Genomic DNA, 25,904 nt, shown 5'->3' on the forward strand with positions numbered 1-25,904 from the left:
TTATTTTGTTGACCGTAGTCATAAAACTCCAAATCATGTTTATTAATGAGTAACCATCCATATGCAGTTATATTAATATAAAATTAATAATTAAAAATTATTAAATAATAATTTAATAAAATATATTAAATTATTTAATAATTTTAATTATTAATTTCACACAAAAATTTATACATTTTTATTTTATTAATTATCATATTTTTTGTAGAGTCAAACTATTATGAATTAGCTTGATTTTTGTTAGGTCTGAATTGATTGATGTCAACCAAAAAAAGGCCCATATTACAACTTACGTACAACTGACTAATGAGATAAGGGATAATATGGACTCTTGTGATCATTATCTCAACTACATGGATTGTTTAATGAAGCCCAAAATAGCGCCGCCAAGGGCGACCAAGTGAAACTCACTTAGCGGGACCAAAACAAAAAAAAAAACTGACTGACACCTTCGCAGAAGAAGAGAAGGCGCTTGCGAAGCAAAAGCTGAAGCAAGTTGAGCACCGCAATTGACATCGAACACCATCCCAACACACAAATACAAGTACATTTTTGTATTTTCCCTCCATCTCCTTCCCAATGCTCTTTGCCTCTTTCGTTATTGGTCCACCTCACCTCTCTACCGGGGGTATCACTGTAAATATCAATTTCCATTCTCCAACAAAACCGGTTCCACCTCCTTACCCTTCCTTTCCTCTTTCCCTTCCTACCTCTACCTGTTACTGCCACTGCTGCTAAAGCTATCTACTAAGAGAGAGAGAAAGAGGAAGACTCTCTCTTTCCTTCGATTCGAGGGTTTCTCTTTGTCCCCCGAACAAGAACCACCGCCAGCTGCAGCGGTTACACCCGCCACGAACGAATTCCCGTTCTGTATGTTCTCTCTCTATCTATCAATTAATTCTACTTTGATTTCTAGGGTTTATAGATCTATCCAGTCCGCTGTTCCAATTCTGTTGTGCCTTTCGATCGTGGAGTTCTCTCCACTGGAAAATTGATCCTATCATTTGGCTTTTTTTTCTGCGAATTTCCAGCTTTAGCTCTTTCAGTCAACTCTTTCTGGGAGAACTTTCTTACCTTTGCGTTGGCTTTTTCGATCAATTTTTTTTTCTATGAATTTTCCTTTCGAGGTTTTGATAACTTTGTGATGCAGTTTTTAGTTCATCTTAGATCAATTTCTCGATTAAATGTTACTACTTTTTCTTTTCCCCTTTTTGGTATTGGAAACAAAAATTCTCTCTTTGATCCCTGGTAAAGGAATACGTTATTATGGAATCGTCAGTCGATGTTTCTAGAGTCAATTGACTGCGCAGATAGTAAGAATTTGAGAAGGCAGTCTTATTTCAGCGTGTGGGTTGAGAGTCTGCTATGACGGTTTTGAATTGAATTTCCTTAATTGATATTGGGCCGGTTAGTTTTTGTTCCATGAAAACTGTTAGTAAAATATGCTACCTATGCATGCTACAGTTTTAGGTGTATTGGTGTTTTTCCTTAGTGTCTCGTGTAAATGTGAAATTTATAGAGAAGATAAAGTGAACTGCTGTGCAGCATGTATATATGATATGAAGATTTTCATTATTGACTTTTACCTTGTCGTTCATTCCTCGTTTTTTTGGGGGGTGTGTGTAGTGCCTTTTGAGGTGCATCAATCATGTTTGGGCGTGGAGCAAGAAGGAGCAGCAGCGATAACACCAAATATTATGATGTTCTCGGTGTTTCAAAAAACGCTAATGAAGATGAAATCAAGAAGGCCTATAGAAAGGCTGCAATGAAGAATCATCCAGATAAAGGTGGAGATCCTGAGAAGGTAAGCCTCTTGGTATTGTTAATGCCAGGGCATGTATTAACAGCAAGGTTCCTAATCTCTCTTTCAAGCAGATCAGCAGATAACTTGAGCATGCTAAAATTTTCAATTTATAGTCCTTTTCTTGTTCACTTATTATTTTGTGGAAGCCTTTGTGATTGAAATTTCAATCATTGAAAAATTACCTATTGTGGATTTTGTCATTGTCATTGTATTTATTTTGGTTTCATACTAAAATATACGGTTCTTATTTCAGTTCAAGGAGCTAGGTCAAGCTTATGAAGTTTTAAGTGATCCGGAGAAGAGAGAACTGTATGATCAATATGGTGAAGATGCCCTTAAGGAAGGAATGGGAGGAGGAGGAAGCTCATTCCATAACCCATTTGATATTTTTGAATCATTTTTTGGTGGAGCTAGCTTTGGTGGTAAGATGTTCATTTTTACAATAGTTATTGTTTTAATCTGTAAATCTTTAATGTGTAAACACCGATAAGCTCACTGTTACTATATCTCTTAATAGGTGGTAGCTCACGAGGTAGAAGACAAAAGCATGGTGAAGATGTTGTGCATTCTCTAAAGGTTTCCTTGGAGGATGTTTATAATGGCACAACAAAGAAACTATCTCTTTCTAGAAATGTATTGTGCCCGAAATGTAAAGGGTATGCACTTGTACTGATGTTGTGTGCCTCATGTCATTGTATCATACCCTCTTAAATTTCGCATTTGAATAATTTCTCTGTTCTCTTTCCCATAAATAAATTTCTGTTGTAGAATTTACCATGTGCATGTTTTCTTTTGTTGTAATGTTATGATTATCTACTTGGGTGACGTTGACTCAATTATTTATCCAATTCATGTGAAAAATCATTTTTCTATTGCTTACATAATGACTAGCTCTTAAATATTTGATCCCACCATGATAAACTAGGTAAAGTATGCTAGAGACATTTATCATACAGCCTTTGTGTTGTGGTCAAGCTGTTTACACTTATTGAACTCTTATTTAGGTTTAGTTACTTCATATTTTTTATTTATTTCACTGATACTAAGGCATATAGCTAATAAGTGATGACAATTATTTGTCTTTCAATTTTTGATAAATCAGGAAGGGTTCCAAAAGTGGAAATGCTGGTAGGTGTTATGGATGCCAAGGCACTGGTATGAAGATTACAACAAGGCAGATTGGACTGGGCATGATTCAACAAATGCAACACATCTGTCCTGAATGCAGGGGAAGTGGTAATGGAAGCTTCATTTTACTTTTTCCATTAACTTGATTTTTGCTGTACCTTCCTATACCTTATCTGTCAATTCATGCAGGCGAGGTCATTAGCGAGAGAGATAGATGCACTCAGTGCAAGGGAAACAAGGTCTCCCAAGAAAAGAAGGTGCTTGAGGTGCATGTTGAGAAGGGGATGCAACAGGGCCAGAAGATTGTGTTTGAAGGTCAAGCTGATGAAGCGGTAGGTAGAAATTACAGTTCAGAATTAAGCATATCGTTATCTTTTACTTATGTATAGTTGTATACTATGTTAATTCTTTGTAAGATTGGCTAAAGTTAATCATCATAGTCCACTCCATGGGTGTTTTTTAAATTAATGTATGCGGACCTTTTGCAGCCTGACACAATCACAGGAGACATTGTGTTTGTCTTACAAGTGAAGGAGCACCCACGATTCAAACGAGAGCATGATGACCTCTATATTGAGCACAGTCTCAACTTGACCGAGGCTCTTTGTGGCTTCCAGTTTGCTGTCACCCATCTTGATGGGAGACAACTATTGATCAAATCCAACCCTGGAGAAGTCATCAAACCAGGTACTATCTATAGATAATTTTGGGATTGTGCTTCACTGGAATTTCATTCTATGAATGTAGTTTTGATTCACAAATAACTTATAAAATCTGCAATGTAGGCCAACAAAAAGCCATAAATGATGAGGGAATGCCACAACACAATAGGCCCTTCATGAAGGGTCGTCTTTACATCAAGTTCAATGTGGATTTTCCAGACTCAGGGTTCCTTTCCCCTGACCAATGCCGATTATTAGAGACGATATTACCTCAGAAATCCAGCAAGCAGTTGACAGATATGGAGCTGGATGAGTGTGAGGAGACCACGTTACATGATGTCAACATGAAGGATGAGATGAGAAGAAAGCAGCAACAGCACTACCACGAGGCATATGATGATGATGATGATGAGCAATCCATGCCTCGAGTGCAATGTGCTCAACAGTAGTGCAGTTCATGCTATTGCCTATTTTTCATCTTGCATGGTTACTTTCTGTTTTCATAATGCAGTTATTGCTGCATCCCAGTTTTTACCCGTAGGCTCCGCTTGGTGTTATTTGATTCACAACAGCTCATAGAAGATTGCCACGGTTTATTTAGATTTTGTTTGTAATATTTAGTATATCAAAATTAAACATCCCTTCGTGCTATTGTGCAATGGTGTTTTCAGTTCCTGGTTGCATTTCTTCTTCACAGTGGTCCAGTGGTTCTTGGAATTATCTGTGATTTTCCGGATGGAAAAAGAGACAGAAAAACAAGGGGGGAGAGAATGGGGAGAAAAAGGGTGTGGGGGTGTGGGGAGGTTGGAACTTGGAACATCACATGACGACGGCTTTTGGCAAAATGAAAATTTCCTGTCTTAGTGTTTGAAACCAAATTTATTAATTGTGTTATTTTCTCTTGCAATAAAAGCTTTCTTTAATTTTCATGAAAATTTAAACAAAACTTATAAGACCATTTTGGTCATCCTAAGGACCAATTATTTAGAGACGGTTTGGAAACTATTTGAATTTGAAAAGGAATTTTATTTTTTTAAAGAATGGAATTTATTAAACTTAATTTTATAATTTAGAATGATTTTAACACATTAGAATTCAATTTTTTAGTTTGGAATAAATTTATATATTTTTTTTTTACAAGGAGAAAAAGGAGGACTAAATAGGTGTTGGATAAAATTAGAATAATCAATTGTAAATATGGATATTTTTTACATTTGACATTAAATTTGTTTAGTGTGAGAGTTGATTTCAAAATTAAATTCTTTTTGGTCTAATTTATAAACAAAAAAAAGCGAAAATTAAAACTCTCAAGGGAATTTAAATTACTTTTTTTTCTTTCAAAGAAAAAAAAATTTTCTAATTATTGAAAAAATTTTTTTTTTTTTTTGGTAGGGATTATTGAATAAATTTTAGTTCATCGGTTTCCAACACAAGCTCTTAAAGCCCATGTATGGATCATTCAATGTTGGGTAATAATAATTATGATATTTCATTAAGTGCGTGGCCCGTTGTATCCTTCAAGCCCTGTAGATGAACCCTAAGCCTGCGTTAAATTCCAGAAGAATAAGTTAAATATACAGCCCCAAAAAAATAAGTCAATAACTATGAATTTTCATCCAAAGAAACAAATATAACGGGAAGTTTTTGTAAAATATTTTATATTATTAGTGTATCAAAATTAAATTCTAATAATGATAATAGTAATAATAACAACACATTATAAAAATAAGAGATAAGAAAATTAGGGAAATACGTCTTTTCAATTTTTTTTTTCTTTTAAGTGATGTGGTTAAATGATTTTTTTACCATACAATATCGCTTATATGTTTTTTTCTCCCACGTATATAATGAGAGAGCACATTTTATGATATCAATTAAAAGAAAAAAAAATTAAGAATCGTTTCTAAAAATCTAAAACAAATATAATAAGTGAAATTAATTGGTTAATTTGAAAGCGTTGATAAAAACTATCGCCATATTATGGGAGTAATACCACTTTCATTATTCATATTTAACTTTACATAATTAAGTAGCCTACAAGGCTACAATATGTAAGAGGAAGAAAAATCCTCTCATATAATCTACTTAATCAATCATTTTATAGAGCTAATACGAAATTGAAACTATTACAAACCAAGTTTGATGACTTCGGCCATTGAAACAGGCACCATTTCAGCAATAACCTGCTCACTGTGAAAGAAATAAACGAGATGTGCGGAGCTAATGTCATATTTTTCTAATGTCATATTGATGACTACTGCTTATTAATTATATCTTTTACAGATATTTTGGTTCGCATCACTTTCAGCGTAAATGTGGAATAGCAACTAGCAAGTTTATAGAATACATTTGGAGAAAAGAATAAATAAATGATAACCATATGTAATCAAATGGAGTTGGTCTAGTGGTTAGCTCACTAACTCGTTTAATTAAGTATCGGGGAGTTAGAATTCCGTTTTGTGCATGCAGTAACCTATTTATCAGCGACAACCTTTAAATGGAGTTTAGATCCGTGACGAATTAGTATATAAAAAATATACAAATATTATTAAAAATAGTTAAATAGTTTTTTGTATCTTAAATATTATTTTTAGGATGATTTATTTTAATAAAATAAATGGAATTAAAAATTAAGCAGATGTCTAAAATTAGAATTAGTTACATATTTTATCTTAAAACATTTTTATATAAATCGAATTAACTAAAATCGAATTATTATATAAAATATTAAATCAAATTCTCCTAATTCGATTTATTTAAAAAAATAAAACAAAAATAAAATCATACTAAATCAAATAAGCCTTTTTCGATTTATATATATAAAGATACCTATGCAAAGATATAAAATCATATTGATTTGATTTACTAAGTAAATTATGCATTTTTATTGGGTGAATTGTGGTTCGAGTATCCCACCTTATCTAAATATCAGGCAGTAATTAATTATCTTATGAATATATACATGAAATATCAGACATTATTATATATTAACTCTCATACATTTCATTCACTATTAGATTGGATTAATAATGGATGAAATTGTATGAGAGCGTGATAATTTAAAAGAAAAATTAAGTATTTATGGCAATGAAATGTTTGAAGCAAGTATTGGAAAATAACGATTGGCATAACCAAAATTCTATAGACCGATAGACGTATATTAATATGAGTTGTCCTGGGTATTTTGTTTATAATATCTTATAATTCGTTGTGTCATTCGTGATCATAATGCCTAAGAAAATAGTGTAATGAGTTGTAGGATATTTTTTAGAGTTAATAGTCAAATTTGTTGCTGAAAAATTACTTATTTTTTAAAAAATGACACGTTATCATCTAACTAACAAAATGATCAATTTGATTTACGTTTTATCTTTTAAGGACTAATATGACTAAAAAAATATTTAAAGACTAATTTAAAAAATAGGTGATCTTTCAAGAATGAATTTGATTATTAATCTTATTTTTTGGACTATTTTTCCTATTATAATTGGGTTGAAATATATATATATATATATATATATATATATATATATATATATATATATATATATATATATATATATATATATATATATATATTGCCATGGGCGATAGTCTTTATTAACATTATTATCGTTCATATTTTAAATAATTTCCAAACATTTTAGTGTATGCATAATACATGTAAAAAGGAGCGCTTTTTATTTTTTTCTACTTTTAATAAAATATCTATACATTAATTAATAAATGGTGCTTTTGTGCAAGAATCATGAGAATAGTGCCACAATATTCTAATGAAAAATATAGTTCATACTTTTATTTTCATTGTTAACACATGTATGTTTCGATTATAAATAGAGGTGTCTTAAGAATATTAGTTTAAAGAATTAAATTAAAGTAGAAAGTTTGAATATTTTAATGTATTATAAAATTCAATATATTGAAAAATTAAAGAATTCAAGGTTTGTTTGGTTTGTGATCTGTTTTGTGTTTTTTTTTTTAATGTTTAAAAAGAAAAAGATGAAATGAAAAGAGAAAAATATGATTTTATATATGCTATATATTGTTTTAATTTTTAATACTTGTACAAATAAACATTGCAAAATTTGGTTTTACTACTTTTTTATTTTTCATGTGCACCACGCGGGCTGCAACACTACTAAAAAGTAGGAGTTAATTCCATATGAAGCAAAGTTTAAGAAAGCATTTCTCGGATTCCAATGCCTTATTTAGAATTTTTATTAAATTTAAATTAAAAAAATAATGTTATACATCTAAATTTTTTTATAAATTAAATCTAACAAAATTAAATAATAAGATTTAGAATAATATTAGTTATAAATTATTTTTATTATATTAGATTTATTTAATTGAAATTAATTAATAAAAAATTGGATATGTAACATTATTCATATATAATAAGTATTCTATATATATAGTGGGAATAGCATAATTATTATGTACGTAGAAAAACGAAAGTAAAATCAAAGACATCCATCTAATAAAACAAATTAATAACGAGCGTCTTTTGTACGTACTTTGAAAGAGGGGGAAATTATTTAGGAGATGGGATCAGAAACGAGTTAAATAATATAAATCAGAATTTTGTGGAGGATTGTGATGATTAGATGCGTTTGGGCCAAGCGAATAATCAAATTTAGATAGGATGAGTACGGATCGGTTTGGTTTGGATTTAAGAAAAAATTAGAATCGAATTAATTAAAATATAATTGGTTTGGTTTGGTTTAAATTTATGTTTTTTTTGTGTATGTACTCAAATTAAACCAAATCAATTAAAAACGGATTGGTTTGGTTCGGATAATTGGGTATTCGATGACTTTAAAATTCATGAAAAAATCTAAATTTTTATCTTAAAAATTCAGTAAGTACAATAAACATGTAACATCAGTAGAAATAATCAAAATATGTTAAATACCAAATACATTAAAAGTAAAAACTAAACACATTAAAATTCAAACATATTAAATACTAAACACATTAAAATTCAAACATATTAAATACCAAATATATTAGAAGTTAAATACAAAAGTGTAATAAAAATATTTTTTTTATTTAATTAATATATGATCGGATTCACGGGTTGGTTCGGATTCCATACTTCTAGAACCAATATCCGAACCAATCATTAGAAATAACTATCGGTTTAATTCGAGTTAGACCCAATTACCCATTGATTTCAAAATCAATTTAATTAATTTGGTTCAAATTCGAACGGGTAATCAAATATTCGCTACCCGTGTTTACCCCTAAATTTAGATGTTCAAAGTGTGCAAGAAAAGGTCAACGTGATTGCATAAGTATTAATATAATGGTTTTACAAAGTAGGAATCACTGATTAATGAATAAGAAAATGAAAGGTGGTAATTTTTTTTATTTTAACATATACAATTATACAAACTTAAAATTTAGGATAAGTTACGTTTTCACTCTTTAATATTTGAGTTAAATTTTAATTTTATTTTTAATATTTAAAATATTTATTTTTATTTTAAAGTTTTTATTTTTTTATTTTAATTATTTTATCAAAATTAAAAATTTTTCTTCAAAAAATATTCTTTTCTTTTATATTATCTTCTTTCAGGTAGTTGCAATGATCTTAATCTACAAAGTACAGATATTTTGCTGAGCGTATTCAGGTATTGGACATATTTTAAATACGACATTTATCGACACTCGTCTAACACACGTGTCTGCTGTATTCAACCTGTCTTAATAAAAAATAAAAAATTCTTCTTCGCACATGTTTGGACACACCTAAATACTATCATGTATCAGCGTGTCCAAACTTATTCTTAACATATATTCTTGGAATAAATTTAGAAATAGAATGTATTATTATTTATTAAAATAAAAATATATTTTAAATACTTTATATAATAAAATAAAATAATAAAAATAATTTAAAAATTAATTAATATTTTAATATCTATAAAATATCAAAATATCATTATAATTTATCTAAAAAATACTTTATATTATATATATATGTATGTCTCTGTGTCTTATAAATTTTAAGATATAACTTTTAAAAATTAGATTAATTTAAAAATAAAAATTAAATTGATATTATTTTAATCGTACTTTTTTTTATAATAATACATATATCTTGTTTACAGTGTAAACGAGATAATTATGTATGTATCTCATTTACACAGTAAACAAAATAAATCAATATGATATAAATTAGTAAATATGTTATAAATTATATATTTTGGTAAATAAAATAATTATATTATTTATTTAAAAATCCTTAATTTTATATATATATATATATATATTCAATTAGAATAGAATTTTATTCTAGTTTCTAATATTTTGGTTAGATTTTAATTTCATCCCAACGGTTAGAAACAAGAGAGTAATCTGAAAAAGGGTAAGTTGCACAATAATACAATATATTAGGCTATATATAGTTGCTAGAAGAATTAAAGCAATAAAAGCGTAATATCCTATAATAAATATACAAATATGCTAAATAATTATAATTAATGCCAATTGATCCTAATTATACTCTAACATCTCTCCTCAAACTCAAGTGGGAGTTAAAAATACCATTTTGAGTTTGGACACTAGAGTCCGAAAATGAATAGGATGATGAGCCTTCGTGAAGATATCAACAGTCTGATCTAGAGTCCCAACAGCTACAAGACGAACAGCATCAACAAGGAGACGTTGCCATATAAAATGACAATCAATCTCAATGTGTTTGGTGCGTTCATGAAAACATCATTATGAGCAATCTAAATAGCACTGTGGTTGTCACAATAAACATCAGTTGGGGATGATTGAGGGCCAGGGCACCCAAGTCTTCGAGAAGCCAACAAATCGAAACAACCTTAGCAGTGGTGTCAGCGAAAGTATGGTATTCAGCTTCAGTGCTTGATCGAGCAGTGAACGTTTGTTTCTTGGCTCGTCAGAAAATGAGAGAGTCATCAAGAAACAAACAATAACCAGTAGTAGAATGATGATCAGTGGGATTACCAATCCAATCAGCATCTGAGTATGCTTGAAGGGTTAAAGATGAATGGGCAAAAAAATAAAGACCATGAATGCGAAGAACTGCAACATAATGAGTAGTACGAGGAGCTCACAAGAACTGGATAGGCGATGTCTGGTCATGTGATAGTCAAGTAGACGAGACCTTCAACTAATAGTCGATAAAGAGTAGGATTATCCAAAACAGTGTCATCCATAGGAGTAAACCAAACATTAGCCTTAAGAGGAGTAGACTCAGTGCCACTATCTATAATTCCGGCTCGAGCAAGAAGATCAGAAGCATAATTAGTTTGAGAGAGATAGATGTCGTCATCTGAGGATATGACTTCAAGGTCAAGAAAATAACTGAGAGAATCAAGATCTTTTATCTTAAAAGTGTGGTGAATGGATGCTTTAAGATCAGAGATATCATCAACATCATCTCCAGTAAAAATCATGTCATCAACATATAATAGTAGAAGAACAACTCCATGTTCACTTTTACGAATAAAGAGAGCATTCTCATGATGAGGGCTTTGCATATAGTGTTGTTGAACTTTTCAAACCATTCACGAGAAGGTTGCTTAAGACCATAAAGTGCCTTATGAAGGAGACAGACTTTGTTAGAACAACAAGAATATTCCGGGGATAGTTTCATATAGACATTATTTTTTAAATCCCTATTAAAAAATGCATTTTTCACATCCATCTGATTGAGAGACCATTTTCTGACCGCAACAACGGCAAGGAGAGCGCAAACAGATATGAAACGAGCAATAGGAGCAAAGGTCTCTTCATAATCAATACCATACTCTTGCGTACATCATTGAACAACAAAGCGTGCCTTATAACAGTCAATAGAACCATTAGAGTGAGTCTTGATCAAAAGGAGGATCAACCAAGTTCTAAGTGTGCTTTTTCAAGTGCTTGGATTTCTTCCTGCATTGCTTGTTGCCAATTTGAATTTGTGGAGACTTCTCGGAACAACTTATGTTCATGGTGATGAAGAATAGTAAAAAATCAATGATAATAAAAAATATAAGGAGGTAGATTTCTTACCCTAGAAGAACGATTGGAGGGAAGAGGCATGACAGCAGGAGCAAGATCATCGTCCGGTCTGAAATCATTGGAAGATGAAGAAGGCGGAAGAGTAGGAGGCTCGAGAGGGTGAATTGAAATAAACCTGTAAAATTATCACTAAAAAAAAAGATACATTGGGGTTAGTAAAAAACGGTAACTGAGTAGAAGGAATAGAATCAAATGAGGAGAACTTAGAAAACATGTGATGCTCTCAGAATATATGACGAGAGATACAAATATGTCTGAAGATAAGATCCCAACAATGATAACCCTTGTGTTCAATGCCACAACTAAGGAAACAACACATGCGAGCTCGAGGTTTAAGTTTACTATGTTCATGAGAATTAAGAAGAACAAAACAGATACAACCAAAAACTCGAAAAGAGCTGTAATATGGAGAAGTAGGATAAAGACGCTCAAAGAGAGTAATGTGACCAAAGATAGAAGAAGAAAATCTATTGATAACATGGATAAAAGTGAGAACAGCTTCCCCCCAAGTACGCTCAGGGCACGAAGAAGAAATAAGCATTGTACGAACAGAGTCAAGATTGTGATGGTGTTCGCATTCAAATTAAGACATACTAGGACAACAAAACTCAGACAAAGTACCATGTTCAGCAAGAAAATTTAAAAGTTTGGAGTCACGGCATTCCATAGCATTATCGCGTCGAAAAACTTTAATGTCTTTGAAAAACTGAGTTTTAATCATAGTGGCAAAATTAATATAATTCTGAGGCAACTCATGGCAATTAGTCATCAAATAAACTCAAGTAAAACGTGAATAATCATCAATAAAAACCATAAAATATCGAGCCTCTCTCATAGAAGCGGTGAGAGCGAGACCCCAAATATCAAAGTGGATAATATCAAAAGGAGAGCAAGTAAGAGATTGATTATTGTGAAAAGATAAAGTTAGTTGTTTTGCAGTTTGACAATAAATGCAATCAAAAGACTCATTATTAACCTGAACTAAAACACCCTTAGACACAAGAGGACGCAATTTTTCTAAGGAGCTGTGGGCAAGACGGTGATGCCATAAGTGAAGGATAGATGGAAAAAAATAGCACATAGATTTGATGTAGGAGGAATATGAAGATTCTCGAGCTCAAACAATCTTCCGACCTTACGTCCAGTCCTAAAGATTTGTCCCGTCCGACGATCATGCACACGACAATCAGAAATAAAAAAATTGACATCAAAATCAAGATTAACAAGTTGACCAACATAAATAAAATTAAATTTTAATTTTGGAATAAAATAAGTATCAGGGAGATGAAGATTTGACTGTGAAATAAAATCCTTATGTGTCGCATGCAAGAAGAAACTATTAGCAGTGTTAACCGAAGGTGAATTTGTAATGGTAGATAAGAACGAGAAAAGATGATACAAAGCAGCCATATGATGAAAGCAACCGAAATCAAAATACCATTTAGAATTACTTGGAGGATTAGAAAAGTAGCAGGAGTATTACCAGAAAAGGAGAGAAGTTGCTTAAGAAGAGACACAATATCAGATAAAGAGACTGGAGACGGGTTGAAAGATATAGAGCTGAAAGATTTAGTAGCAGCAGCAGCAGCAGAAGCAGACACATTCTTAAAGAAGTTGGGACAAAAATGATACATGGTCTGATCAGGATGTAATGTGAGTAGGACAGATAGTAATCAAATGTCCCGAGAGCTTGCAATAATGGCAAAATAATATTGGACAATGGAAGACAATGTGTCCTTTCTGTTTGTATTTTTGGCATTCAATAGAAGGACAATCTGGGAGTAGGTGACCAAAATGATGACAATTTTAGAAAAATTTACCCTTCTTGTCTGTAGGCTGAAAAACATCCGATTTTTCTATAATAGTAGAGACAAAGACGAAAGAGAGAAGAAACTGGAAGATCAGATCAAAAATCGAAGAAACGGAGAGCAAAAACGAAAAAAGCTCACTAAAAAAATCTTAGAATAGGTCCCACTGTCTGCCACATCAGCAGCCATGTCAGCAGATGGATGACACGTGGCGATGTCTGAGCGGAGGGTGAAGCCACGTCAATAGTAACTTGGCACGTGGGTGAACGAGCGGGGCGGGCCGGGCAAAATGCTGGTTGAACGTGGGTTGGTGGGAGGTGCTTGAGGCTCGACACATGGGACAAGCTGGACCGTTGATCGTTGTTGAAGATTGAACAATGCTGGATACGTCTATGAGAAGGAAAATGATGGAAGCAGACAGCGATCTTGCAGCTGCACGGGCAGCACATCTAGGCTCTGTGAACTCCTAACAACGAGGTATGGTCGGTGATGAAGAAAAATGTCGGGAAGGTGATCAAAAACAAGGACAAAAGATTGACGGGAGAAGAAAAACAAAGAACTATGAGCTTTTCAATGGAAAAAAAATAACCTATGTTCTTAATACCATATTAGAAACAAGAGAGTAATCGAAGAAAGGGTTGTCTATTATTGAGTAGGTTGCACAATAATAGAATATATAAGGTTATATATAGATGCTAGAAAAATCAAAACAATAAAAGCGTAATATCCTATAATAAATATACAGATATGCTAAATAATTATAATTGATATTAATTGATCCTAATTATACTCTAACACAAATATTTAGAACTTTCAATTTTTATTCCAAACAATTTATTTCTTTTATTTTAGTTATTTGAATAAAATGAATTTTTTTTTCCATTCAAAAGTACTATTTTTTTTATTATTATTAATTTTTTTCCTGTCATTTTCACTCTTAAATCATTAGAACCATCTCTATAACTACTATAACTATAATTTTTGTTAGTTACCTGAAAGAAAATAATAGCGGAGGAAATGATATTTTTGAATTTTTTAAATTTTGACTAAAAAATTAAAATAAAACGACATAAAATGTTTAGAACAAAAATATAATGTTTCAAACGTGAAGAACAAAATTAAAATTTATCTCAAATATTAGGAACTAAAACTATATTTGACTCCTTCGATAAACAATACTGTATGATTATACAGCTCGTGTTAGTAATTTAGGAGTGGTAATAGGTAGGGTATGGTAGAGTTTAGAGTCTTCAGACCTAATCCTAATTTTACTCGCAAGTCGATTTTTTCACTAAAACTCAACCATATCCTATTTGTAAGTTTATGATATGCTAACCCTAACCCTATCCATTTTCAATTCGCGGGTATTCGATCCTACTATCAACGGGTCAAAAAAAGATACAATATTCAATAATCTGATGAGATTTTGGGATTATAGTTTAGTATTTATATATTACTAAATAAATTTAATTTTTATATAAATAAAAATATTAAATTTTTAATTGAAGATGTTGATTTAGTGGTTAAAGACTTTTTTTTTATGAATGAAAGATTATTGATTTGAATACTTATCCCTAATATATTTTTGATATAATATATATAACATGTAATTTTTTTTAAGACTAATTTATCTAAAGTGTAAACTGTCAAAAATTTATTTGTCATTTTACTCATTATATGTGTTTATTTATACAGAATAATTTTGTGCAGTTAAATTAATATAATGTTATATGTACAATATAAAAATGTCTTTATCATTTTAATCACTATATATACTTTCTTTTTATAGATATTTTGAAATGGACAGACATCCTAATATTATTAATGCAAGTTTAGTTGTACGATGACTACTTAGAAGATCTTTAGGACGCGGAGAGTTTCATAATTCATATTACTTATGTATAAGCATCATTAAAGAAGTTTCCTATTATTATAAAATATGAAAATCTCTACATCGTGCATCTTGTGCAGATTTAACTCACCTACTTGTTTGCTAAATCCATTGATGATGATTCACAATGCGGAAATTATTATATATAAGTAAAATATAATTTAAATAGGTTCCTAAAAAATATCACATTGAATGTTTTTGTTTCTAAAAAAATTATTATGTTGAGATTTTTGAATTTTTTAAAAGTAATATATATATATATATATTCTTTTGTTATATATTTTTAAAGATTTATCTAAATAAAAAGTTGTATACCTTACTTTTATAAATTTCAAAAACCTTAATATAATACAAATTTTTAAAATAAAAACATATGGTGCAAAATTTTTTAGGACCTATTTGAGTATATACTTATAATTATATATATAAAAAAATTTAATATGTGTTAACGTATCCTCAAGAGTTTGACTTGACTAAATAATTTTTGTTTCTAAATTAAAAAAAAAAATATTAGGAAAAATTAATATTAAACAAGATTCAATTAAAAAAAAAGGACTAATAATTAGACTGAAATTATTAAGAGAACTTTGAATTTTATTTAAGGAAAACCAAAAAAGGTTTTATACAAAGGGACAATTGTATTTTTTTAATTTTTTTATAGTCTGTTAGAGATATAATTTTTTTTAAATTTTAAGAAAAATAGTATCATGACATGGTATTAGAACTTTATATCCAAAAGATTTAAAGTTCAATCCTTGATAAATCCTAAGGTAGCGTTTGTTTTGAGGTACTGAGACAGAGACTGAGAGACTGAGACTCAGTATCGTGTTTGTTAGTTCAGAGACTGATATTAAAATTTCTGTCTCTGTCTCTAAAATTTCAGTATTTCAGTACCTCCAAAAAGTAGGGATATAGGGGACTAAAATTTTTAGAGATGGAGACTGAAACTTTAATAACATTTTATACCTAAAATACTTTCATTTCAATTAATTAATTCCAATTTTACCCTTTGTGCAAATTAAATTAGAGTTTCATTCTTGTTTCAATTCCTGTCTCCCATTTTGCACCAAACAAAATACTGAAATTTATTTCAATTCCTGTGTCTTAGTCTCTGTCTCTCAGTCTCAGTCTTTCCATCTCTGTCTCTCCACCAAACGCTACCTAAAAGAGAAAAAATAACATAAGACAAATAAAATGAGAAACAAAAATCTATATAAAAATTAAACAAATTTAAAATAAACTTTTACTTTAGAAAAAATATTAAAAATATAACCGGTTCCTTTTTTTTCCATCAACTCGAAGGGAATGTATTATTGCTGTAAATTTTCCCTCTTCCATTTCTTTCTTTCCTCTAAAAATCTTAAATTTGATTATTTGAAGTGTAAGGTTTTCAAAGAAAACATGCAATATATAATGTTTCTCTAATATACATGTTGAACCCACACAAAGTGCATATAGATAATGACAACAAAAAGATCGACCAAGTAAAGCATTCAGTTTGATGTACTTTTAAAGATGACATAAATGAAATGAGATCATCATCATAAATTGGATATTGAAATTCTTTAAAATGTAGGTCGATTGATCCCTAATGTGAGCTAAGGTTAAATCAATGTGGCTAGCTAGGTATTAATAAGGTATTATAGGATATTATTCCTCCTTAGTCCTTAGCTTAATTGTAGCATGGAACCCAAAATGGGGACCAATTAATTAATAAGAGGATCATGAATTTACCTTCCCTACCTTCCATAATAATTAAACTCGAAAAGGAATCATAGTAACATATATAGTACAAACTAGAAGTTATCCATCCACACACACGTTTATTAATTATAGTTATGTTAATGATATACACTTGTTGAACCTACCCCATTAAATGGTCAAAGGCCGTTTCATAGTTACTTAACTTCTTGTGCTTAGTTAAAATTCTTCCACCTTCCCATTTCTTATCCCTTTTGTTGCACATAGCCAAATTATTTTTAATTAGGTACATATATACAAACTTTGATTTAGGTAAATCTTCACCTAGCATTTTGTTCTTTATACTCCGTCCATCTTCAATTCCCACAGTTCTTTACCAGCACACCACCTAATTTCTCATTAATTATGGATTTCTCGCTAATTTAATTCTTGGTACACACGCATAATGAGAAACAAAATATCTTTTTCATTTTTGATATATTAAAAACTCAATACATTTGGATGTAAAATAGATTTAAATACATTAATTTTTAGGTAAACCACACAAAATGCACCCAAATAATTTTGTCGGACAAAAATACGTTATAATTTTGTTATCGACAAAAATATCCTCAAATAATTTTAAAATGGGACAAAAATGCCAAACATTAAATATGTATTATAAAAAATTACTTTAGAGATTAAATTTTTATATGATTTTTGGCAAACATGATTAAAAAAATCAGATATTTTATCTTTAAAATTTGGTGATTTTTCGCTAAGTATATATTTTTTTGGTGTTTTTTGTCAACAACCAATAATAATTTTTAAAAATCACAAAAAAAATATATACTTAGCGAAAAATCGCCAAATTTTAATAATAAAAATATCTTATTTTTTTAATTATGCTTACAAAAAATCGCATCAAAATTGAATCTCTAAAGCTTTTTTGAAAAAATACATATTTAATGTTAGATATTTTTATCGTGTTTTTAAATTATTTAAAGACATTTTTGTTGATAATAAAATTCGGATGCATTTTTGTAAGTGATAAATTATTCGGGTGCAATTTCAGTAATTTACCCTTCATTTTTTCTAAAATGACTATTGAATATAATAATTAAAAATTGTTAGACAATAATTTAGCTAAACATATTAAATCATATAATAATTTTTATTTATTGTCTTCATATAAAGACAAATTTATGTGAGTAATTACTAATATTTTAATTTTTTTTATAATATGTCGTAAGTTAAGGATTAGTTTGTTGTATATTGAACCTCTATTATTTAAAATTTAATTTATTATAGACTAATAAATAATTATATATACGATGTGATATTTAAATTTTTAATATTTACTTAAGTGAACGAGTGAATTAATTATTTGACTAACATAAATTATTTATAATTACCGATTTTTTAATGTAACAAAAAAAAATCAAGAGATTAAACGCATATCATAGTTGACCATATGAGAATAAAAACTGGTCTTGGAGCAATGATTGGCCCACAATAATAGCATGTGCAGCAGCAGCAGCATGTGTATGTCAGCCATGTTTCGTGTTAGAAAGCAAATCCACCTCTCAACACTCTCAAACTAAACCCTTGCTCTGTCAATATTATTCGTAGGCTTTCAGCATAATACACACATATATTTAGTTAAATAATAAAAACATTATTAATTATTATTAACAATTATATAGAGATATATGCATATGATACATACATGTTGCTGTACCGTGATTAGAACAATTTGAGTTTTTATAGTTATTAGAACGGAATAGTGATATTAATGTGTGTTGCATTTGTTGTCTTCTTCCCTTGGTACCAAAACCAAGCCACGTGGGTTGGCTCAAGTGGTGAAACTCCAAGCATACCTCTTTTGAAAGAATTTAATTTCAACCAGAGATTCTAAGACAAGAGTCTTGATTCTATTGGTTATGCTACGCATGCATAACAACTGTACCTAAATTAAATAATAAGTATGTCTATGTGTATGTATATGGAATTGGAACTATCTCTACCAGAAGGCCAGATCAGTAGGTTAATTATATTAATTAATTAGTTAATTAAGACATATATACAATTTGGTCAAGTTGAAGAGGACATACCAACGAGCTCATGGTTTTTTAATTTTCGGTGAAGGGGAGCATTGATATTATGGTAGTATTTGTTTTTAGAAACTAAAATTAAGATTGAAAGATTGAAATTTATTATTATGTTTGGTGGTTAGTAATTGAAATTAAAATTTTAGTCTTTTTAATATCTTTAAAAAATAGAATTAAAAGGAATTTAAAATTTTTTAGATTGAAAATTAAAATTTTAATAATATTTTTTAAATTTTAATTCTATTTTTTAATTTTTATATTTATTTTAAATTAAAATAATATTTAGACATAATTCGATTTATTACAAACATAATATATAAATTTAATTTAGTTTTTATTTTTTAATATCTGTCTTTCATTTTCAATTTCTTTTTTAAATGTAATCTATACATATATGCTAAGCTAACTAATAATTGAATATTTTATAGTTAAAAGGGTATATATGTATTCATAACCAACAAGGGTAGAGAAATAAATAAAAGAAGATATTATATACATTATATAAGTCATACATAAAGTTGAAGGTATTGGTATTAGACGAATAATAAAAGAATTTATCAGGTCTCTGGTTAGCTGGATCCGCCACAAGCTAAGAGTGTGATAAATATATATAAGTCAGAGAGATCATGATGCATAGACCATTATATTCATGTAATTAAAATCATGATTGAAATCAATTCACATATATTATATTACCAATTAAAGGGCCTACCACTTATACATCAACTAACACACAATGAGGAGTTGTTCATTCTTAATAGGAGAAAACTGTGCAAACACATGGAAAATAGAAACGGAACGGATATGATAATAATAATAATAATAATAATGGAAATAATGTATTATATGAATAATGGTTAGAATTTAGACACTAGGGACGAAAGCACAAAGGACAAAGGTTAATAGTACCATCCAATATAATTAGTTATTCGATTAAAGATGTTTTTACGTAAATATTAAATAATTTAATTAAATATATTAAATTATTTAATAATTTTTAATTATTATATTTTAAAAATATTAATTATATATTAAAATTAATTATCAAAATTAATTAATTATATATTTATGTAAACATGTATAATTTAATTTATTTTTAATATACATTTTATATTTTAATATATATTTTATATAATAATTAATTTTAATATATATTTAATATAATTAATTATCTTTATATAAAGATATTTTTATTGAGTTTATTAAATTGCCACATGGGAAAGAAATAAAATAGCTGAATGTAGCACTGTTGTCTCTTTTTCAATGGAGCCCATATCCTTTGGTAATTACAATAACATATGCATTCCTTTTTCTTTTCTTCTTTATTTTCTTTTTCTTTTTTTCTTTATATCTTTTTCTTTTCCCACTCTCTCTCTCTCTCCCTCTCTTTGTATAAATGGTATTCCTTTTGAGAAGAAAAAAAAGCCAAACAAACATCGATCTATATCGATCTATACATATAGATCAGAGTCGAAGGCATCATGGAAGCCTCATTATCCCTCTCAATCTCTAATAATCTTCAAAATCAAAACATGGAAACCAGTAGTAATGATGCTCCTTCTCCTCATCAAGTAGAACACAACAACACAAGCACGACGAGTTCATCAACAGAAGAAGAAGAACCATTAGGAGGAAAATCAAAGAAGAAGAGGGAGAGAAGTAGTAGCAGTAGTAGTTGTAGTAGGGAGAGTGAGAAGCACGCGACATACAGGGGCGTGAGGATGAGAAACTGGGGGAAGTGGGTGTCAGAAATAAGGCAACCGAAAAAGAAAAACAGAATATGGTTAGGCACGTATCCAACTGCCGAAATGGCGGCAAGAGCGCATGACGTGGCAGCCTTGGCGATCAAAGGTGATTCCGCATTCCTCAACTTCCCTCAACTTGCATCTCTTCTTCCACGCCCTGCAACCACTTCGCCTAAAGATATCCAGGTTGCTGCTGCCATCGCCGCCAATGACACCGACTTTCAGTTTCATCAACCACCACCTTCTTCTTCTTCCTCCTCTTCATCTTCTTCTTCATCACAAGAACGTGATGACGATGGCGCATTGTTTGACTTGCCAGATCTTTTTCCTGCTGATGAGGATGGACTATGCTCCTATGCTTCATCGTCTTCTTCATCTTCATGGCAGTTCCGCATTGAGGATCCGTTGTTATTCTTCGCTTTCGACAACTACTAATACCTACATGCACCTTAGGTTTTTTTACCTTGTTATATTTAAATAAATAAATAATAAAATTAGATTTTCTTTTTCTATTGTGTTCTGTTGTCCAATTTTGTTCTAGAAATGAAATCCATCAAAGATATAATTATTCAAAAAAATATTATTTACATACTAAAATTAATCAGTAAAATTAATTATTATATATTTATTTATAAATATATATTAAATTTAATTTATTTTTAATATGTTATATTATATTAATAATTAATTTAATTATTTATATATTTTTTATTCATTTAAATTTTTTAAAAAATAAATTCTTAAATCATTCAAAATAGTTATTAGCAAACAAGCTTACTTAGGCGAGCATCCATCTCTCTCTTTCTCTCTCATGAATTTTTTATTTTTTATTAAAAATAACTTTGTAGGGAAGACTTTCTAGATTTGTCACTATTTTGGACTTAGTAACTTAGCATTTATACCAACAATAATATATTTCTAGCAATACAAAATATCTTAAAAAGTATTATTTCTAGTGTTTTAGAATACAAATAAAATAGATTATAACAAATAGTCACAAATTATAATAAATAGTGACAATCATAAATAGACTTTTCAGAATTGTCACTATTTCGTTAAGGAATGCATTATATATGAATATATGTAAAGCCCAAGTTTTATAATATTATAATATCATAAGAGAAAAAAAAAGGTTTACCATGGTAATGAAATATTTTTTAAATTTATATAAAATCTACAAAACTACAACTCCATAAATGTAAAGAAGTTTCTTATTCATTGTACCATCCAATAGAAAAAAATATTTAAAAAATAGATAATAAAAAATAAATCTAAAATAATTAAAGTTATCTTATTTCTTAATTATTATTAAAAGAATTAAATAATTTTAAATATAATAAATATATAACTATAAATATTATATATATTAAATAAAATAAAATAATTTTAAGTTATTATCTTCCTAACTAAGTGCCATTGAAAATATATATCATAATAATTTCGGGCCATGTTTACTTTTTGGATTGGGTTTACATCTAATACTGCTTGAGCATATGTAACTTACTATTCTATTTCGTTTCAAATATTATATAGAATTCACGAAGCTAAGATGATGAGGTGCCCTTTAAAAATTTACTTGTCAATTCTATATATGCTACCGAATCATTATCCATTTTATCTCTGATTAAAGCGTGATGTTAGTTTAATGATTAGCCACTAACATAAACTAAGCTAATCAATCATAATATGAAATAAACATGAAAAAATGTTTCTAGACTTTAAAATAGAACGTCACATATATATTATAAGAATCTCACTTTTTTCTTTTCCGATACCCTACCTTACTTTAAAATGGTGGTGCTCATGTATTTTTAATTTTTAGCCGGCGCACACCGATAAGAATCATATAGAGGTGATTTGCTGCTATCATTTTGTAATTAAATTTTAAATTAAAGTATGCGTTGACGTCGTCAAAGCCAAATGTGATACATTGTTTTTACAATGTTAGGTTTCGATATGCCGATTCAATAAACATTGAATACACGATGATGTATTACGACAAACCAAAATGTTTGGTAATCAAAATAAATTAATAAAAAATAATTAAAATTTATTAAATATTAAATAAAATAATTTTTCTTAACATTGTCGTATAAATTATTATCTTGGTAAAATTTTATAATTGAAGTCATTACTCTTTACTTTAGTCTATTTTTTTCAATATTTGTAACAAATATATAAGTTAAAAATAAGAGAGTAATCTAAAAAAAGGATTGTTTATTATTGAATGGGTTAAGAATAATATAATATATAAGATTATATATAGATGTTAAAAGAATCAAAGTAATAAAATCATAATATCTTATAAAAAATATACAGATATGTTAAATAATTATAATTGATACTAATTGATCGTAATTATACTCTAACATCCCTCTTAAACTCAAGTGGGAGCCAAAGATACTATCTCGAGTTTGAACACTAGAGTTTGAAAATAAGTAGGATGATGAACCTTCGTGAAGATATCAGTAGTAGTCTAATTTATAGAGTTCCAACATACAGCTATGAGACAAACAACATCAATAAGAAGACGTTGTCGGACAAAATGATAATCAATCTCAATGTGTTTGGTGCGTTCATGAAAAATATCATTATGGGCAATCTAAATGGCACTGCAGTTGTCATAATAAACATCAGTTGGGGATGACTGAAGGGCACCTAAGTCTTCGAGAAGCCAATGAATCGAGACAACCTCAGCAGTGGTATCAGCGAGGGCATGATATTCAGCTTCGGTGCTTGATCGAGCAGTGAACGTTTGTTTCTTGGCTTGCTAGAAAATGAGAGAGTCACAAAAAAACAAACAATAATCAGCAGTAGAATGACGATTAGTGGGATCATCAGCCCAATCAGCATCTGAGTATGCCTGTAGGGTTAAGGATAAATGAGCAGAAAAATGAAGACCATGAAACAAAGTGCCTTTGATGTAGCGAAGAATGCGAAGAACGGTAACATAGTGAGTAGTACGAGAAGCTGACAAGAACTGGTTAAGAACATGAACTAGATAGATGATGTCTGGTCGAGTGACAATCAAGTAGACGAGACCTCCAACTAACTATCGATAAAGAGTATGATTATCTAAAACAGTGTCATCCACAGGAGTAAACCGAACATTAGGCTCAAGAGGAGTAGACTCAGTGCGGCTATCTGTAATTCCAGCACGAACAAGAAGATCAGAAGCATACTTAGCTTGAAAGAGATAGATTCCGTCATCTGAGGATATGACTTCAAGTCCAAGAAAATAATTGAGAGAATCAAAATCTTTCATCTTAAAAGTGTGGTGAATGGATGATTTAAGATTAGAGATACTATCAACATCATTTCCAGTAATGATCATGTCATCAACATACAAAAGTAGAAGAACAATCTCACGTTCACTTTTACGAATAAAAAGAGCATTCCCAAGAGGGCTGCAAGTGAAATCGAAATTGCATATAGTGGTGTTGAACTTTTCAAACCATTCACGAGAAGTTTGCTTAAGACCATAAATTGCCTTACGAAGGAGACAGACTTTGCTAAAAGGACAAAGATATCCCGGAGGTAGTTTCATATAGACCTTCTTTTTTAAATTCTCATTAAGAAATGCATTCCTTGCATCCATCTGACTAAGAGACCATTTTTTTACTGTAGCAATGGCAAGGAGAGTGCAAACAGATGTAAGACAAGCAACAGGAGCGAAAGCCTCTTTATAATCAATACCATACTCTTGCGTACATCCTTGAACAACCAATTGTGCCTTACAATGGTCAATAGAACCATCAGAGCGAGTATTGATCTTGTATACCCATTTACTACCCACAATTTCGTGATCAAAAGGAGGATCAACCAAATTCCAAGTGTGTATTTTTTCAAGTGCCTGAATTTTTGTTTGCATTGCTTGCCCGGAATTTGGATTTGTGGAGGCTTCTCGGAATGATTGAGGTTCATGGTGATAATGAGTAAAAGAAAAACAATGAAAATCAAGAAGATGAGGAGGTAGATTTCATACCCTAGAAGAACGATTGGAGGGAGGAGGTATGACAGCAGGAGCAGAATCATCGTCCAGTCTTGGATCATCAGGAGATGAAGAAGGCAGAAGAGTAGGAGGCTCGAAAGGATAACTTGAGATAGAATCTGTAGAATTATTACTAGAAAAAAGATTAACATTGGGGTTAATGAAAAATGGTGACTGAGTAGATGGAATTGACTCAAATGAGGAGAACCTAAAAAACATGTGATACTCACAGAATACAACATGACAATATATACGAATATGCCTAGAGAGAGGATCCCAACAACTATAATCCTTGTGTTCAGTGTCATAACCAAGGAAACAACACATGCGAGCTCGAGGTTCAAGTTTATTATGTTCATGAGGCTGAAGAAGAACAAAATAGACACAACCAAAAATTCGAAGAGAACTGCAATCTGGAGAAGTATGATAAAGACGTTCAAAGAGAGTAAGGTTACCAAGGATAGAAGAAGGAAGTCTATTGATAACATGGATAACAGTGAGAACAGCTTCGCTCCAAGTACGCTCAGGACACGAAAAAGAAATAAGCATTGCATGAACAGAGTAAAGAATGTGACAGTATTTGCATTCATCCCGTCCATTTAGTTGAGACGTACTAGGGTAAGAAAACTCAGACAAAGTATCCTGTTCAACAAGAAAATTTAAAAGTTTTGAGTCACGATATTCCATAGCATTATCGCGTCAAAAAACTTTTGAAAAATTTTTAATCATAGTGGCAAAGTTAATATAAATATAAGGCAACTCATGGCAATTAGTCATCAAATAAACTCAAGTAAAACATGAATAATCATCAATAAAAACTACAAATATTTAACCCTTCCCATAGAAGCGGTAGGAGAGGGACCCCAAATATCAGAGTGGATAAGATCAAAAGGAGAGCAAGCAAGAGACGGATTGTTGTAAAGAGATAAAGCTGGATGTTTTGCAGTTTGAGAAGAAATACAATAAAAAGACTCATTATTATCCTAACCTAAAACACCCTTAGACACAAGAGGATGCAATTTTTCTAAGGAGCTGTAGGCA

At 30.0% G+C, this 25,904-nt stretch overlaps 2 protein-coding genes across 2 annotated transcripts; both read left to right on the forward strand.

The window, feature by feature from the left end:
• Nucleotides 1-382: 382 nt before the first annotated feature.
• Nucleotides 383-4,247, forward strand: LOC107604856 (chaperone protein dnaJ A6). Its single transcript, XM_016306561.3, has 8 exons — nucleotides 383-870; nucleotides 1,627-1,804; nucleotides 2,058-2,226; nucleotides 2,322-2,460; nucleotides 2,907-3,040; nucleotides 3,122-3,264; nucleotides 3,421-3,619; nucleotides 3,718-4,247. Exons 2-8 carry the CDS (start codon nucleotides 1,649-1,651, stop codon nucleotides 4,041-4,043), a joined length of 1,266 nt encoding a protein of 421 aa, XP_016162047.1. The 5' UTR covers nucleotides 383-870; nucleotides 1,627-1,648; the 3' UTR covers nucleotides 4,044-4,247.
• A 16,284-nt stretch (nucleotides 4,248-20,531) lies between these two features.
• LOC107626773 (uncharacterized) lies at nucleotides 20,532-21,382 on the forward strand. The gene has a single exon (XM_016329674.3). The coding sequence runs from the start codon at nucleotides 20,609-20,611 to the stop codon at nucleotides 21,305-21,307; it is 699 nt and encodes a 232-aa protein (XP_016185160.2). The 5' UTR covers nucleotides 20,532-20,608; the 3' UTR covers nucleotides 21,308-21,382.
• Nucleotides 21,383-25,904: the final 4,522 nt, after the last annotated feature.

Source organism: Arachis ipaensis, chromosome B2 (genome assembly GCF_059453495.1).
Source record: "Arachis ipaensis isolate K30076 ecotype BB chromosome B2, ASM5945349v1, whole genome shotgun sequence".
NCBI lineage: Eukaryota > Viridiplantae > Streptophyta > Magnoliopsida > Fabales > Fabaceae > Arachis > Arachis ipaensis.

Bases quoted from the DNA above. Each gene is read 5' to 3' on its own strand.
- LOC107626773 (XM_016329674.3), top strand. From the start codon at position 20,609: ATGGAAGCCTCATTATCCCTCTCAATCTCTAATAATCTTCAAAATCAA.
- LOC107604856 (XM_016306561.3), top strand. From the start codon at position 1,649: ATGTTTGGGCGTGGAGCAAGAAGGAGCAGCAGCGATAACACCAAATAT. The intron at 3,265-3,420 runs GTAGGTAGAAAT...GACCTTTTGCAG, and splicing joins AAGGTCAAGCTGATGAAGCG to CCTGACACAATCACAGGAGA. The intron at 3,620-3,717 runs GTACTATCTATA...TCTGCAATGTAG, and splicing joins TGGAGAAGTCATCAAACCAG to GCCAACAAAAAGCCATAAAT.